Source organism: Colletotrichum siamense (genome assembly GCF_013390195.1).
Source record: "Colletotrichum siamense strain Cg363 chromosome Unknown KSG_Cg363_contig02, whole genome shotgun sequence".
Classification (NCBI taxonomy): domain Eukaryota; kingdom Fungi; phylum Ascomycota; class Sordariomycetes; order Glomerellales; family Glomerellaceae; genus Colletotrichum; species Colletotrichum siamense.
In genome coordinates, this window is record NW_023501015.1 from 5,969,204 (window position 1) to 5,985,026 (window position 15,823).

Here is a 15,823-nt window from a genome sequence, read left to right on the forward strand (position 1 = left end):
GTCGTCTCGCGTGCCCTTGCAGGGGTTCGTTCGGATGATTAACTGCAAAAAGTCTTGGCCTCCTGGGAGGGAACCAGGCTAGACAGGGAGCTCCCTGGCTCCCCATAGTTCCCAAGGTCCCTTTGCACGCGGCAGATCCACTCGTGCGTCCCTTTGCATGACTTTTTGTTCGGGGAGTGGCGACGGCAGCTAGAGACGCCGTCCAATTGGGGGCGTTAACGGCCCATTCCCCGATTCCTCCTCTCCTCCCCCCTCGGCCGTTGACCGTATCGCGGGCGTTGCCCAGCTGTTTATCCCCCGACCTTGGTGTTCTTGGCCACCCGTCTTGGGCATTGCTTAACTGTGTTGGTCTGCTGCTTGGTGCTTCTTGGCCGCCATCCCGTGCCGGTTCGTCCTCCGAATTGTCTGCCTCTCCAGCTTGGCGCCCAGCCCCCTTGGCGATCGATCTAGCAGGCGGCTCTCGTTGGCTCAACGGCGTGGTTATTTCGTAATGTTCCTCTGTTGACCTCCGCCGACGTCCGCCGGAGTGAGCTGATGGCGATGGGAATTCCGTTCCTGGAGGAGCGACAACGGAGGGCGCCGGCGGGCGGTTGTGGCAGCGGGATGGATCATTTACGCTGATGGTTCCCGACCAACCGCTCCGCCCTTAGAGCGCCACATACCTGCCACTTCTATAGTCGACATAGCCTATCAAAACGGGGTGTTGGTCATGTCATTTCCAGAGCCGAAGGATACCTAGTGGCACTGTGCTCGAGTCGCACCAGACATCGTGCCTCTCACAATATCGTCCAGTCAGCGCAAGCACCCCCCATGATCCATCCCTATCAGCGGGTGGAGAAACGCGGAAGCAAAAGTCCACCCCCAGAGCACCACCCTCCCACATACCATGCGGCCTGTCTCCAGCAAGTCGGTCGTTCGCGGTTGTCTCGAACGCGGGACTAGAGGCATCTAGCTCTGCAGCGTGGGTGGTGTGTGCTGCCTCCTCATGCCGGTGTATCCTATCAATCGACATGTTTGTCTCCTCTTTCGGCACGCCCAAGGTCCAAAGTCACCGTTTTCCATCCACCCACCGCCCACCCTCCTTCTAGACGGTGGCGACGAAGCATGTCCATCTGTCCATCTGTGGGAGATAGCGAGCCAGGGGACCTTTTGCGACGAACGATTGGCACAAGCTGGGGGCGATTTCGTTAATCGGGCACGTCAGTGCGCCTGTCAAGGTAAGGTAGTGTAGTCAAGCCAAACCCAGTTACCCAACCGAACACCCGTACTGCGTTGCGCCCAGTTGAATCAAGCTTCCGGGCGCATTTGGCCGCAATATCTAGCCATTTCGTATCGGTCGATGCTCCGCCAGGGGTTGGCCCGCTTCGCAGTGCGACTCCATTAGGCAGGTCAGTATCTCGGCCCACCGACCGCCGATATGGGAGGTCGACAACGGGGTGTGGTGGTGGTGGGAAGGGCGAGGCGAGGCGACCGCAGATGAGCTGCGCATCTAAATACAACTCGACGCGCCGCCCTCGTCGAAGGACGTCTCTTGCTCTTGGCTCTCCAGTTGTCACGGCCAACAACCTCAACCCTCTCTCCCCCTTTGAGTTTCTGTCTCTTAGAACTCAGGGCGTAACTCAAGACACCCACCACCACAACACCAAGCCCAACAGTGAGAGAAACGACAATGGGTTTCAGCAAGTGGCGCGGCAAGGTGTCGGAGCGGCCCATCGTGGTCGACGCCGTCGCGACCGGTGTCGACGCCGAGGTCAACCCCGACGCGGAGCTCAAGAAGTTCAAGAAGATCCACAAGTGGGATCCGTTTCTGGACATTGACAAGCTCGATGTCGCTGAGGAGGCTTTGGCGACCGGCGACTACGAGAAGGAGAAGGCCGTCGAGGAGGCCCTCCACGAGGACTCTCCCTACCCCGAGGTCCGGTCTTCGGTACGTTATCTCCCTGGGAATAATCTAATCGTAAGCTTCGAGACTGACTGGCGCAGGTCCAACCCTTCGACGACCCCGACTTGCCCATCAACACGATCCGCGCGTGGGTGATTGGCGCCATCATGTGCACCATCATCGCCGCCTGCAACATTCTCCTCGGTCTCCGTCGCTCCCCCATCATTATCACCCAGACCGTTGTGCAATTGATCAGTTACCCCGCGGGTGTCTACTGGGCTAAGGTCTTCCCCGACAAGACATGGCACGTTGCCGGTGTTCCTCTGCAGCTCAACCCCGGTCCCTTCAACATGAAGGAGCACACCGTCATCACCATGATGACCGCCGCCGGTGCCACCGCCAGTTACGCCATCGACATTCTCCTCGCCCAGGAGATTTTCTACAAGCAGTTCTTCGGCTGGGGCTTCCAGATCCTGCTCATCATCTCGACCCAGGCCATGGGTCTGGGTATCGCCGGTATCCTGCGCCGCTACCTCGTCTGGCCCGCCGCCATGGTCTGGCCCGCGACGCTCGTCACGACCACCGTCATGAACTCCCTCCACGACCACTCGTCCTCGGACCCAGCCCTTACCAACGGCTGGAGGATTGGCCGCTACAAGTTCTTCCTCATTGTGGCTGCCAGTACTTTCGTCTACGAGTGGATCCCCGAGGTGTTTGCCCAGTTCCTCCAGATCTTCACCTTTGTCTGCTGGATCGCCCCCAACAACGTTGTCGTTAACCAGGTCTTTGGCGGCCAGACCGGTCTCGGTCTCATTCCCATCTCCTTCGACTGGAGCACCATTTCTGGTTTCCTGCTGTCTCCCCTGCAGACTCCTGCCTTCGCCATCGCCAACGTCGGTATCGGTATCATCATCATGATGCTCGGCTGCATTGGCCTTGCCTGGGGCGGTCCTGAGTTCTACCGCTACCTCCCCATCAGCGCCAACTCCAACTTTGACCACTTCGCCCAGACTTACAACACCAGTCTCATTCTCACCCCTGACTTCACCTTCAACGAGACCGCCTACAAGGAGTACTCCCCTCTCATTCTCGGTCCTGCCTTCTCCCTCAGCTACGGCATGGGTTTCGCCGGCCTGATCTCCACCCTCACCCACGTCGCCCTCTTCTACGGCAGCGACATCATCGCCCGCACCCGCTCCGCCAAGAACGAGGAGGCCGACGTCCACCTTAAGCTTATGCGCAAGTACAAGGAGGCTCCCGAGTGGTGGTTCATGGCCATGTTCGCCGTCAGCTTCGCCTTCGGCATGATTGCGTGCCAGGTCTGGAACACCCACCTGACCTGGTGGGCGTACATCATCTGCATTCTCATCGGCGCCTTCTTCATCCTGCCCGTCGGCATCATCCAGGCTGTCACCAACCAGCAGACCGGTCTCAACGTCGTCACCGAGATGATTGTCGGTTACATGACCCCCGGCCGCCCCGTCGCCATGATGCTGTTCAAGTCCTGGGGTTACATGCTGTGCTACAACGGCCTGCAGTACGTGTCTGACATGAAGGTCGGCCACTACATGAAGATTCCCCCCCGCACCATGTTCGCCGCCCAGTCCTTCGCTGTCGTCTGGCTGTCTCTCGTTCAAATCGCCTCCTACAACTTCCTCCGTGGCAACATCGAGGGTGTCTGCACCTCCACCCAGGCCCAGGGTCTCACTTGCCCCAACGCCCGCACTTTCTACAACGCCAGTGTTATCTGGGGTGTCATCGGCCCCAAGCGCATGTTCGGTGCCGGCCAGCTGTACTCCTGGGTCAACTGGTTCTGGCTCATCGGCTTCGTCTGCCCCGTCGTCCAGTACTTCATTGCGCGCCGCTACCCCCGCAGCATCATGCGCTACATCTTTTTCCCCGCCATCTTCGGTGCCGCCGGTATGATCCCTCCCGCTACCACCTGGTGGTTGGGACAGTGGGTTATTGTCGGTCTCATCTTCAACTGGTGGATCCGTGGCCGCTTCTTCGGCTGGTGGAGTAAGTCGCCCTCTTTTTTTGTTTCCTGGTTCTCCTGGCTAACCTGTCTCAGCTCGCTACAACTACGCCCTCTCCGGTGCCCTCGACATCGGTACCGCTCTTTGCATCGTCATCTCTGGCCTTGCTCTGGGTCTTTCCAACACCGAGTTCCCTGACTGGTGGGGTAACTCTGTGCCGTTCAACAACCTGGATTCCGACGGCGCTGCCGTCACGAAGATTCTTCCTGACGATGGCTCCTTCATCGGACCTTCTTCGTGGTAAACCAGCGAGACGGTACCGCAGTCGGATTAGAAGAGCAACGTTCAACGTATATAATTACTGGTGATGACAGGTACAGGATATCATCATTGCGAACCATAATGTCATTGTAGCGTAATTCAATCTTTATGATCAATGTGCATAATGCTGCTTTCCGTGGATGCTTGAGTGACACCGGTGCACTAGCCCGAAAATACGGGCCCACATCACGGACAGTCTAAAGACGCTACCCGGAGGGGATCATCTTATGTTCTCGTGATTGGAGAAGATTGTCGCGTGGAGTAATGCAGTTGATGACTTGCTTAGCTCAGAATGCTGGCATCGAGTTTCTGCCATTGAGAGAGGGGTTGCAATTGTTCATTTTCTATAGCTACTCGGCCAAGATCATCGTTCTCCCAACTCTATAAATTGATTGAATCAACCAGACGTCCCTTGTTCCATCCAACGCCGGTCCCATTATTTACAACAAGTGCTGCCAACTCCAGCTTGCCCCATCTTCGTTACCTTAGCGGATCGTCAATCGCAGGTGCGGTGGTCGTCGAGCTCGGTGCCTCTGTCGTAGGTGTCTTCCCTCCCCCATCGCAGCCCTGGTCTTCTTTCAAACCACCGTAGAAGCTCTCGCGGTACGCCGCGTCCATGTACTTCTGAAAGTTGGCATCAATGACCGGCACCTCCGTATGCTCGTACTTCACATCCCCCAACGCCTTCTGCGCCGCCGCCGGCAACGAGTCCCACCCCACCAGCGTGCGCCCAAACGCCTTGGACGCGTCACCGTTGCCGAACGGGGTAATGGCATTGTCGTGGATCTGCATCCGCGGCCGCGTCGGCGTGTCGAGCCCGACGCCCGACGCCTCGTAGGTCGTCACCCCCGCGCTGGCCGTCTGCCACGTTGCATGGTCCGCCGTGAAGGAGAGCCCGACGGGCCAGACGGACGTGACGTCCTCGGCGTCGCAGCCCCAGCGGTTGATCCAGACGACGATGCTGGCCCAGTAGTGCCGGTGGCCCTCGTCGTTGCCCTTGCCCCAGCGCACTTTGGGGACGTAGTAGCTGTACATGATGCCGGTGCGGTCTTGGCTGGTCCCGCGGCGGGCGTAGACCTGGCCGTTGCCGCCTTTGTCGCAGCCGCTTCGTCCGCCGCCGGTTGGCTTCAGGCCGGCGCTGGATGGGGGTGTTAGTGGGTGGTGACCGGGATGAGGTCGTGCGGGAGGATACGAGAGGGTTCAGCTTACCCGAGACTACCGCTGGCGTCGACCGCGGGATAGATGTCGCATCCTCCTGAGATGTAGAGACTGGGGTTGAATCGAAGTTCGAGTTGGCCTTCCAGGCCGGGAGAGGCGTTCTGGGTGAGGGCTGGGACTTTGTCATGACCCAGCCATTGATGTCCCCCGGGATCATCGCCCGCTCGCGGTAGTAGATGGGACGATGCGCCGTTTGAAAAGATGAGGCAATAGCTCAGAAGGAGTGGAAGGTTGAAAAAAAGCATATTGTCCAATGGCATAAAGAGCGACCACTAAGACCGAAAAATCAAAACACGTAAAGAGAGACTGGGGCGCAAACCAGAAAAGCATTCGGCTGGAAAGTGGTCATTGGGGGCCTTTTGAGGACATGCTAGTTACGAGGACGCAGGTATTCGATGGTACAATCTGGCCGACCATCTTCTGCCGATCAGGATCCAGTCAGAGCGGTATTACCGATCACGTAGACTTCCACATGGCCACGGATTCACGACGGAAACTTTTCTCCTTAATAAAACAAATTTTGGCAGCCTTCCCAGGCGAAGCCGAAGAATTCACTACAGTCACTGTAAGTGTGTTAAACTCCATACCAGCCCTAAAAGCAAGGACCCCATTATATCAACCAGGGCGGTACATTGAGTTCAGTACAATGACCCCTGAATTTCGTAGGCACGTATAGGTAGGGCCGAAATGCCACCCTACTGCTATTCAGGGATCATGTTGCATATGTTTGATGACGTGAGAATAAAAGAAGATGAACACCGCCGCTCTTTACATTTGCGCGGAAGTTCGGCTGGAATTAATGCAACATTGCTGCCCCATGGGAATCTGGCCAAGATTGGTAGTATTGTCCCGATTATGAGGGAGGCAGTTCGTAAACTTTAAATGTCAATAAATCGGGCCTTGAGTCGCCCGATCGCTGCGGAACGGGTTGCAGGCCATTCCCTAGCTCAAGCACGGTACCTATGGTAAATGGTCCCCCAAAGCAAGCACTTCGGCAAGTTCGACGTTTCGGAGTAATAGTCCGCACCCTTTGCACTGCCACCGGGTTAATCCGTCCTTTCGGGCGCCTCCGGTGTCACTTGAATCACTTTCATTGAGACAGATCCGAATGGTTCGCAAGAATCGGGTGTATTAAAATAAGGTATGACTGGTCTGCGCTTCATGTCGGTAATTCCGTGCTCATTGTTATTTGCTCTGCATCGAGGACTCAAGATATGCCAGCGGGCAGACATACTTCGGCTGTTGGAAACAGAATAGGTTGCTAAATTAGAAGAAATAGAGAAAGAGAAAATGTTGATGACTTGAAGACACCCCTCCAAGATGCTCAGGCAACCTTGAATCTCTCACTCGGACTTGATCACTTGGTGCTGAGGCCCTCGTCAAATCCCTCTCGCACCTAATTCTCACTCACCTATACACTCTTTCAGAACACCACTAATCTTTCAAAATGAATCTTCTCCACCTCTTCCTCGCTTTCCTCACCTTCCTGTCCATCACCTCCGGGGTCGTGATAGAAGAACCTCCCGAGGATGCGCTCGAAGAAATGGGCTACGGCGTCGACAACGCCGGCACCGAGTGGAAAGTCCGCCGCAACGGCATGGTCGTCGACAAATTCACAATCGACACCTTTTTGCGCCAAATCACCATCAAAGACGCCTGGAACGAGCTCGATACGAAGCCGCGCCTGAAGATGCGCGAGATCATGGCCCTGGTCTGGGCGCGCGCGGGGATGCCGCTGAGCCAGCTGTCGGCGGTGCGGGTCGAGCGCATCGACAACGACGAGACGAAGGACGCCATTGCTGCGGCGCGCCTGAAGACGGGGTTCAAGGTGACGGAGGATCTGGTTGTCACGCCAGGGGAGAAGGGCTGGGCGGAGCTGACGGATTCACCGTTCTATCTGTCGGTGGCTAAGTTGTGCCAGGAGAAGACGGAATTGAGGGGGAAGGGGGTTGAGTCGATGAGTGTGCCGGCGGGAACTGAGGGGAGGCTTGATACGATGCTGATAAATATTGATTAACTATCATTCGAATTGACTCACGACGGGCATTCCTTTGCATTTTGAGAATAACTTGAACGTTAGTACCAAGCGGTGGGGTGCACGTACTGGCGCTAATATTACTTACACAGCTGCATCAACTCTGAAGGCCAGAAATGGGCAGCAGGACACATTTTAGCCGTGCGGACAACATGAAAGCTCCCTGCCAAAATAACAAGTCAACAGACAAAAAGATCATTGCAAGTGAGTGAGTAGCATTTGGCATCCGCAAAAAACTGAACCAGCCTGGTGGCTTGTTTGATATCCAGGCTGATGATACACATTGCCATCTACTCTGTGAACGTGGGGGTCAGTTATCTTATCTTATCAGCACCACGCACACCAACCGCCAGCCACCCTCAGGTCCAAAAAGCCAGCTCTTCTGCGACGCAAAAACCTTTCCGTTACAACCCTTTTAGGGGAGGGCAAAAAGGGATGATCAGTGGGAGGCTTGAACTCCCGGCCTTGGCATTACTGAACATGTCAGATGACATATTAGTACCACGCTCTAACCAACTGAGCTAACCGACCTGCTGGTTGTTGATCCGCTGCGGGAAAATGCCGCACATGGACCCAGCGGTGGAGTTGCGAGTCGTGAACGCAACAGAAACGGAGCAGAGACGATGCTGATAGGTGGCTACAACCAGAGAAAACACTTGAACACGGACTATTTATCAGAGTCTAAAACCTTCGCACACTTCGGACGAATGCGTTGTCTAGACTAGGACTTTTCCGCCTCGTCTCGTGTTTGGCGATCCTAGTGGAACGCTTTAAGCTTTGCATTACGGTTGTCCTTTCAGCTGGCATCGTCCTTTCACAATTTTCCCGTCATCAGACGAAATGAGGGATGGCGTTTCTTCGGGAAGTCTCCATGATACCAAACAACATCTTGATCGTCTCAATAAGAGTTTTTGAGAGACTATCAGCTTCTCCTAAATCTCAGTGGGCATGGGATTGGAGACTCTGGTCTTGTGGATGTGATATCCGGGATCTATGCTAATGACGCTTACCAACTCCACATCAGAAACGCCTCTAAACACAAGGGCTTAGCGCAACATCTGTTTCAATCTCGCAACTTCTCTTCGTCATCATTGAACCAACCAACGGCGGAAGTTCTAGAACCAGCGGGCGGGTCACGCCAACTCTATTCACGATAGGATTTGTTTGAGATGACTCGTCAAACGATTAGTGACAGCAAGCGGTTACTAAATACAAACAGAGTTGCTCCTCGGGCGTTTCCCCTCCCCGAAACTCTCTCAGCGGGCGAAGGCCACATCCCGGTGAACTCTAATGTCTGTAGCCCCCAAGCGATGGTGATGGCCCAGGTGGAATTTGGAGTTGGGCTCCAAGTCGAGTTTAGTCAGCCGAATGTGTTGCTCCAGATTCAGGCCCCCTCATCTCTCCCCCGGTCGTCCCCCCGGAAATCTTTCCTGAGTCCATGTCGTGGCCCCATTCACCCAGTCCACTATTCAATCCCAGGCGTTAGCGTGGGTGTTCCAGGCCTTTCTTTCGACTCCATTCACGCACACTCTCCGCTGGTCTCTCGTGATCACTGTCACTGCCCTCCAAGCTCACAAGTCGAAAAGCCATCGGTGTCCCGCTACACCCGCCGCAATGCCGCGCCGGCGAGACCCAACAAAGCAGGTCTCTCGCCGGAGCCACCGCGGCTGCCACCGCTGCCGGCTGCACAAGATCCGCTGCGACGAGGCAAAACCTCACTGTGGGCCGTGTACCTCCCGTGGCTATCCCGACTGCGTCTACGCGCAGATCCTCAAGTGGGAGACGGACTACGTCGGCCGCGCCTTTGGGCGAGCCGGCGTGTGGTCAAAGTCTGGAGCCGCCGCCGGCGCTGCCAAGAAGAAACCCGGCGCAACAACGCCGCCGACCGCGCCGGACCCTTCGTACTGGAGCCTACCCACCCGCGTCCACTCCTTCGGCTTTCTCAATACCTTTATCACCGATTTCGAGGGCGAGGAGTCGTCATCGTCCTCCAGCGACGACAGCTCCAACGACGACCGCAAAAACACGGCGCTCACGCTCAGGCGCAACATCAGCCATCTCACGCGGCCCGTGACTTACATCCAGCTTGACAGCAGGGCAGAGTCGCATTTACTATCGTACTACCTCGATCGCATCTGCCCGATGACGGTCCCGTGCGCCAAAAACGAGTCCCCCTTTTCGGCCCTCATTTTCCCCTTTGCCGTCTCATCCGCCTCCCCTGCTCTCATGCACGCCCTCCTCGGCCTCGCAGCATCACACCGCGCGAGGTCAGACGCCAGCTTCCAGCCGGTGGCCCTCAGCTACTCCGCCAAAGTCATCCGCTCGCTTCGCCTGACGCTGGACAGCAAATCCTCAATCGACATCGCCGCAAACTCGGAGATCCTCGTGTTGATGATGCTGTTGTGCCAGCTGGAAATCATCGCCGAGTGCGACAAGCGCTGGGTCACCCACCTACGCGGCGCGCGCGATCTCATCCGGTTCCGGCGCCAAGGCCTGTCCTCCGACGCCGCCCGCATGGCGGCGCGGCAGCAGAGCCCGTGGGAGCAGATCATCAAGTTCACGGAGCGCTACTTCGCCTTCTACGACGTCATGGGGCGGACGGCGTGCGGCGAGGAGCCGATCTTTGGCAACGACTTCTGGACGACGCAGGAGGACGAGCTGGACCTCTGGATGGGCTGCTCGCCGCACCTCGTCAGCATCATCGGCGAGATCACGGAGCTCAGTTTCAAGTACCACCGGCTGTCGGCGTCGACGGCGGAGGACTGCTGGCAGGACCTGGAGAGGCAGCGGATGCGGCTGATTGCGATGCTGCAGCAACCGAAACTCAAGTCTGACAGCGAGGATGAGATTATTCGCACATCCGTTGAGATGAAGCGGTCGACTGTGGAGTTGTACCTGCATTCCGCCCTCAATGACACGAACCCCGCCACGCCCGTTATTAGGCAGAGCGTGAAGAAGATCCTGCGGCTCGTCGCGACGCTTTTGAGAGCGGACGTCAAGGCCGGGCTTACATGGCCTCTTTTCATGACTGCTTGTCAGCTGGATCCTACAGAAGAGCTAGAGTGGGCCGCGGAACATCTTGGCGATGAAGAGGTGCCTCGTCACGCGCGGCCTTTCGTCTTGTACGCTCTGGATAAGCTGTCGGACTCCCTCTCAAACGTCACAAGAACGAGATTCGTCATTGAAAAAGTGTGGAAACAACGAGAGGCTGCTTCGTTCTTGTCTTCAGATCGACAGCTTTCGCCCAGTCCAAAGGCGTTCAACGATTGGGCTCGTTTCGTCGCGCCGCACTGTCATAATATCAGTCTCGCCTGAGCGTGTAACTCAGACTCTTCTATGTGATTTTTGGGCTCAATTCTGGAAAGGGGCGCTTTGCGTGGAAAATAACAGAAGATTGTACACAGTTTCGCCTGTTTTTGTCAATGAAAGCGTTGAAATTCGTGGGAATCGTTATATTAGGAACAGAGTACGAAGCTGGAAAATGGGTATCTGCGTTGCGGAAAAGCCTGGTTTTGTTCAGCCCCAGAGATTATAGGAAAATAAGCTGTATCGAATAGCAAAAATAAAGTTTCTTATGACCAACTGGCTGGCCCGAAAGTGCCGTTGGTGGGAATCGCTTTCAAGGGGGTGCCTTGGCCGTCAATCGTTGTTTTATTCACGTTGTTCCCCCACCAGCTGAGGTTGATGCCCGGGAACACGAGGGCGAAGAAAATGACAATGGCTGATATGGCCAGGCCTGAGTCAAGGGCTGCAGACAAGACGTAATTATACTGTTGTGTGGTGAGCACGGGTCAAAGTACACCTCAAACTCCAAGTACGTAAAAGACTCACCTTTGCCCACCATTGCGGATATTTCCCCTTGAGCCACTTGTTGAAGATGAACGAAACAGCAAAAGCGGACGTGTAGTTGAGACCGGTCGCTGGAGGCACATTTCCAGTGCCGGCGAAGAAAAGGGGCCAGTGGAGGTACTGGAGGAATTTGTTGCCCGGAAACCGCTTCTTCAGGAAGAATGTGACGATTGGAAGCAAAGCACCAATCCAAAAGAGATGCAAGAGACCAGAGTAGATCTTGCCGACGCTGTATAAGCGAGCCGGTCCAATCGCTCCCCAAACAATGCTTGACGAGAAATTGACACGCCCCTGCGGGCAAGTATATCCGTTTGGCTGGTCTTCCTTGCAGATTCCATTGACGTGGTTGAGCATCCAGAGAAGAACCGCGTTCTGCGTCAGCGAGCCAACGATGCATGCCGTCAGCTGCGCAATGAAGAGCGTCCGCCGAGGGATCTTCATGTATAGGCCGAGCTTCATGTCCGAAGAGAAAATCATGGCTTGGCTTAGCCCCGTGTATGCGTAGAACTTGAAGATGAGCATGACGATCGGCTTGCCCGGGATGAGATAACCTGAGATGATTTCCCCTAGAACAGTCAAGACGTTGCTGTTGAGGTTGGCCACCGCGTAGACGCTGCCCGTCGGGATGAGGTAGACCATGGCGAGGCCGAAGGCTACGAAGATGCCCCAGACCGGCATCTGCGTCTTGTAGACCACCTGCACGACGATCGAGAGGACCAAGACGATGACAGTCAGGATTGCGTACCACCACCACGGCGTGTCGGGGTACTTCTCGATGAGGCGGGCGTGAATGTCCTTCTTTCTGCTCGGGTTGAAGGCGCCGATGATTTCCTTGTAGTGGTTGATGAAGATGTACGTCGGGACGCAGCTCATGACCGCGAAGGAGATGCCGTAGCTGAGGGCGAAGGTGACGGGCATGAAGAGGGGGCTGTATTTCTCGTATTCCTCGACAATGAAGTTTCCGTCTTTGCCGACGACGCGGGTTGCGTTGTAGATCTTTCCGGTGTTGTCGTACGTGTCGGCGCCGGAGAAGGGCAGGTAGGCGGTGTACCATGTGTTGGTGTAGTAGAGTATCGGGGTCACGAGGGCGAAGAGGATCACCCAGCCGGCGAAAACGTTGGCCTGGGCCCAGAACGGGACGACCAGGGGCGAGCCATTGTAGGCGATTTGAGACCAGTCGAATGTGGTGGGCAGGTAGGCCAGACCTGTGGACATGCCGAATAGATTATTGACCACCACGTTATCTAAGTGAATTAGCAAACCTTGTTACTCAATGATAAGCATTTACTCACTTGGAACCGCCCAACAGATGAAAGCGAACGTGCTTAGGCCGGTGAACAGGTACCCAGGGAGCCAGTACCAGAAGAACCCGCCAATGAAGATGTACAAGAAGAAGCGATACCTCGAGATCCTCCAGCCATCGGCTATGGGGTTAGCCCTTCCGTGAAGAGTCTGGAACAGCGCCGCGTTGGCCAGAGTCGAGGGCCAGATCATGTGAGGCGGTTCTACGATGAACCGGTACGCTAGTCCGGCCATACCAAGACCAAACAGCTGCATCGACAGACCGAGCAGGAACTGATACGGAACCGGTGTATCTAGCCCATAGAATGCCGATGCCTTTTGCGCCTGGATGATGTCGGTAGCCCACGATGGCCCGAAAGACAAGTTAGACATGATGGTGATGACCGCATGCTCTTTGATGTTGAAGTAGTGGTCTGGGTTGATGACGAGCTCCCGCCCAAAGACGCGGACCTTCTTGACCGGCAGGACGCGAGCGACGGCGCAGCCGACGGGATAGGCGACAAGCTGGGCAACGAGGGACGAGATGGTGACGCCAGGGTAGCGCATGGAGAAGAACTGGTTGATGCCGGAGCCGACCATGGTGAAGAGGACCCCGAGAACCCACATGCGGAGCGTGTTGACCGGCATGGCGACGTCGTCCGTGTTAGGCACGTTGGCGCGGACCTCGGGGAAGGGCGAGTTGTCCGAGTCGATGTCGAAGTGCTCCTCGATCTCGCCGATAGCGTAGGTCATAGACTTATCCGGGTCCTCCATGTCGACGTCCTGCGGTGCTTGCGCCTGCTGGAGCGAGGGCACTGGACGCGCCTCGGCCAGCTTCTCGCCGGACTTGTCTGGCGTGGCGGCGGACATGGCGAGCAAAGAGTGACTGACGCCAGAAACTCGGGCGTGGTAGATTACTTCCGTTGAGACGAAGCTGAGATGACAGCACAGCGACTTTATGTTGAGGCCCTACCACGTAGAGTTGGTCATTTGCCGAGGTGCTCGTACAAGACGCCTGAACAGTGTGGTATCCTTCGTGAACGACCTTCCCCAAAAACCACCGATCTACAAAGTCATCCGTTTATCATCGCTCCATAACGGCGAACACCACCAAAACTAGACCCCGCAGTCCAGATAACCTTTTTTCCCACTCGTTTCTCCATGATACACACTGGAACTACCCGGGTGATGATGACCAGGGGAAGGTCCAAGCTATCTGCCCAGCGTCCCATAGTGGATCGGGCAGCACGTCTTCAGGGTCCAATTGCAGTGGGAATCGCGAGTAATGCGGGCCTGGAAAGCTTGTTCGCGGGTCAGGGTCCCCCGGGGTTTATCTCCGAAGCCGGTGACGGTGAGGAGAAGGCGGAGAGGAGAGGGTCGAAGGGGAAGGTCCAAGCCGGCATTGACCCTCCGAAGATCAGCTGTTTAGACGAGTGGTCGGTCGCTAGACGCTCCAATTACTCGATAGTGTGAGCTTTTGGTGACTGTGCGTGAGGGGGAATTATGATGAGCCAATCACAGTGTCATTTTTCGACATAACTTGACCTTGACAGCGTTAGACCATATGCAGCTTCGTATCATTTCTGGGCCTACATATTTCTTGGTACGCAAGTCGATGTGCGTGTGACTTGGACATTGTTGCAATTGCATCTTCACAATCTCGTTTTTTTTTACCTTTGCCTCAACGTAATCGTAATCATTCGTAAGCCATGGCGGAAAACCCTCTGACGAAGGACTCGAGCATCGTCATCATTGGCGCGTGAGTTGCGGCCTTCATGTTTCGGCTGTGAGAGGAACTAACACTAGCAATGAAGAGGCACATTCGGCATTAGCACAGCATACCATCTCGCAAAACGCGGCTACACCAACATCAGATGCATCGATCGCCACCCCGTCCCGAGTCTGGACTCGGCAGCCTATGATTTGAATAAAATTATTCGAACCGAGTATGATGAGCCTCTTTACACCAAGCTGGCACTTGAAGCCTTGAATGCTTGGAGACAACCGGAGTGGGAGGGGATTTTCCACGAGACTGTAGGGCATCTCAAACTGTCGCCCGATATGATGGTGTGTCTCTAAATTTTGTCTCAGGGCCGGCTCATCACAACTACTGGAGACCCCCAAGCTGAAAAGCACCTCAAAGAATCCTACGAGAACTTGAAAAGAGCCGGCCAATCTGGCAGCCTTGAATTTGTCGAAAGCAAAGACCAAATCATCAAGCTTGTGCCTCAACTTGCCACCGCACACGGAATCGAGGACTGGAAGGGCCTGTGGAACAGCCAGGGAGGATGGGCGCACTCGAGAAAGTCTCTCGAGAAGTGGGGAAAAGAAGCCTTAGATCTTGGGGTTAAGTTCATCTCGGGCGCTCAAGGCACGATGACTGGACTTCATCTCGATGGATCTGGTAGACTGGACGGCATCAAGGTTGCGTCGGGCGACATCGTTCGCGGAGATCGATACATCTTGTGCACGGGCGCTGCGTCTCCGGAAGTGCTGCCCGAGTTGTCACAGGAGCTGTGGACTAAGTGTTGGACTCTGGCCCACGTTGAGCTCACAGAAGAAGAGGTTCCCAAGTGGAAGGGCATTCCGGTTGTCGACAACTTTGAGTTGGGCTTTACCTTTGAGCCCGATCCTCAGACTAGTGAGCTATGCCACCTTGTAGAGAATGACTCGCATCTGACATGGCCACAGGATGGATGAAGATTTGCGACAATAACCCAGGTTACCAATACCGCCTCGGTACGTACACGGATCCGTCTGGCAACGTCGAACAGTACTCCATCCCCCGATACGCGAGCACGCATCCCGAAGACGGGATTCCAGACGAAGCTGCCAAAGCCATCAATCGCTTCATCGACGTGGTGATGCCGCAGTTCTCGGGGCGACCGCTTCTGGGCGCGAGAGTGTGTTGGTGCACCGACTCGCCGGACGCCCACTGGCTGATCGACAACCACCCCAAGCATCCATCCCTCCTATTGGGGACTGGCGACTCGGGCCATGCGTTCAAGATGTTTCCTATCATTGGAGAGTATATTGCCGACGCGTTGGAGGGAAAACCAAGGGGTTTGAGAAAGGAGTGGAAGTACGGAAATAGAAAGTCGAAGCCAGTTGCGACGCGACCAGACACAGAAATCAAGGATTTGAGAGACGTCCTAAACTTAAAGGACAAGTAAGAAGTGGCTTTAGGTATCGCTGGAGCCTATACAATACAATCAGGGAATCGCTCCATAATGTTGAAAAGAGACATAGACAAAGGGAAAA

General features: G+C 55.6%; 6 protein-coding genes across 6 annotated transcripts; 4 read left to right on the forward strand and 2 right to left on the reverse strand.

Annotated features, from left to right (window-relative positions):
• Positions 1-1,669: 1,669 nt before the first annotated feature.
• On the forward strand, positions 1,670-4,162 carry isp4-6 (Sexual differentiation process protein isp4; the record flags this gene model as incomplete). The annotated part of the gene is made up of 3 exons (XM_036635408.1): positions 1,670-1,927; positions 1,984-3,901; positions 3,954-4,162. The coding sequence occupies 3 exons, from the start codon at positions 1,670-1,672 to the stop codon at positions 4,160-4,162; spliced, it is 2,385 nt and encodes a 794-aa protein (XP_036500189.1).
• Positions 4,163-4,659: 497 nt separating this feature from the next.
• On the reverse strand, positions 4,660-5,642 carry CGCS363_v003560 (uncharacterized protein; the record flags this gene model as incomplete). The annotated part of the gene is made up of 2 exons (XM_036635409.1): positions 4,660-5,317; positions 5,389-5,642. 2 exons carry the CDS (start codon positions 5,640-5,642, stop codon positions 4,660-4,662), a joined length of 912 nt encoding a protein of 303 aa, XP_036499223.1.
• Positions 5,643-6,844: 1,202 nt separating this feature from the next.
• CGCS363_v003561 (uncharacterized protein) lies at positions 6,845-7,414 on the forward strand (the record flags this gene model as incomplete). The annotated part of the gene is made up of 1 exon (XM_036635410.1): positions 6,845-7,414. One exon carries the CDS (start codon positions 6,845-6,847, stop codon positions 7,412-7,414), a length of 570 nt encoding a protein of 189 aa, XP_036499224.1.
• Positions 7,415-9,046: 1,632 nt separating this feature from the next.
• CGCS363_v003562 (uncharacterized protein) lies at positions 9,047-10,747 on the forward strand (the record flags this gene model as incomplete). Its single annotated transcript, XM_036635411.1, has 1 exon — positions 9,047-10,747. The coding sequence occupies one exon, from the start codon at positions 9,047-9,049 to the stop codon at positions 10,745-10,747; it is 1,701 nt and encodes a 566-aa protein (XP_036499225.1).
• Positions 10,748-11,004: 257 nt separating this feature from the next.
• pgt1-0 (Glutathione transporter 1) lies at positions 11,005-13,432 on the reverse strand (the record flags this gene model as incomplete). The annotated part of the gene is made up of 3 exons (XM_036635412.1): positions 11,005-11,202; positions 11,264-12,525; positions 12,574-13,432. The coding sequence occupies 3 exons, from the start codon at positions 13,430-13,432 to the stop codon at positions 11,005-11,007; spliced, it is 2,319 nt and encodes a 772-aa protein (XP_036499226.1).
• An 839-nt stretch (positions 13,433-14,271) lies between these two features.
• fap2-2 (L-saccharopine oxidase) lies at positions 14,272-15,735 on the forward strand (the record flags this gene model as incomplete). The annotated part of the gene is made up of 4 exons (XM_036635413.1): positions 14,272-14,321; positions 14,377-14,596; positions 14,654-15,203; positions 15,254-15,735. 4 exons carry the CDS (start codon positions 14,272-14,274, stop codon positions 15,733-15,735), a joined length of 1,302 nt encoding a protein of 433 aa, XP_036499219.1.
• Between the last annotated feature and the right edge of the window lie 88 nt (positions 15,736-15,823).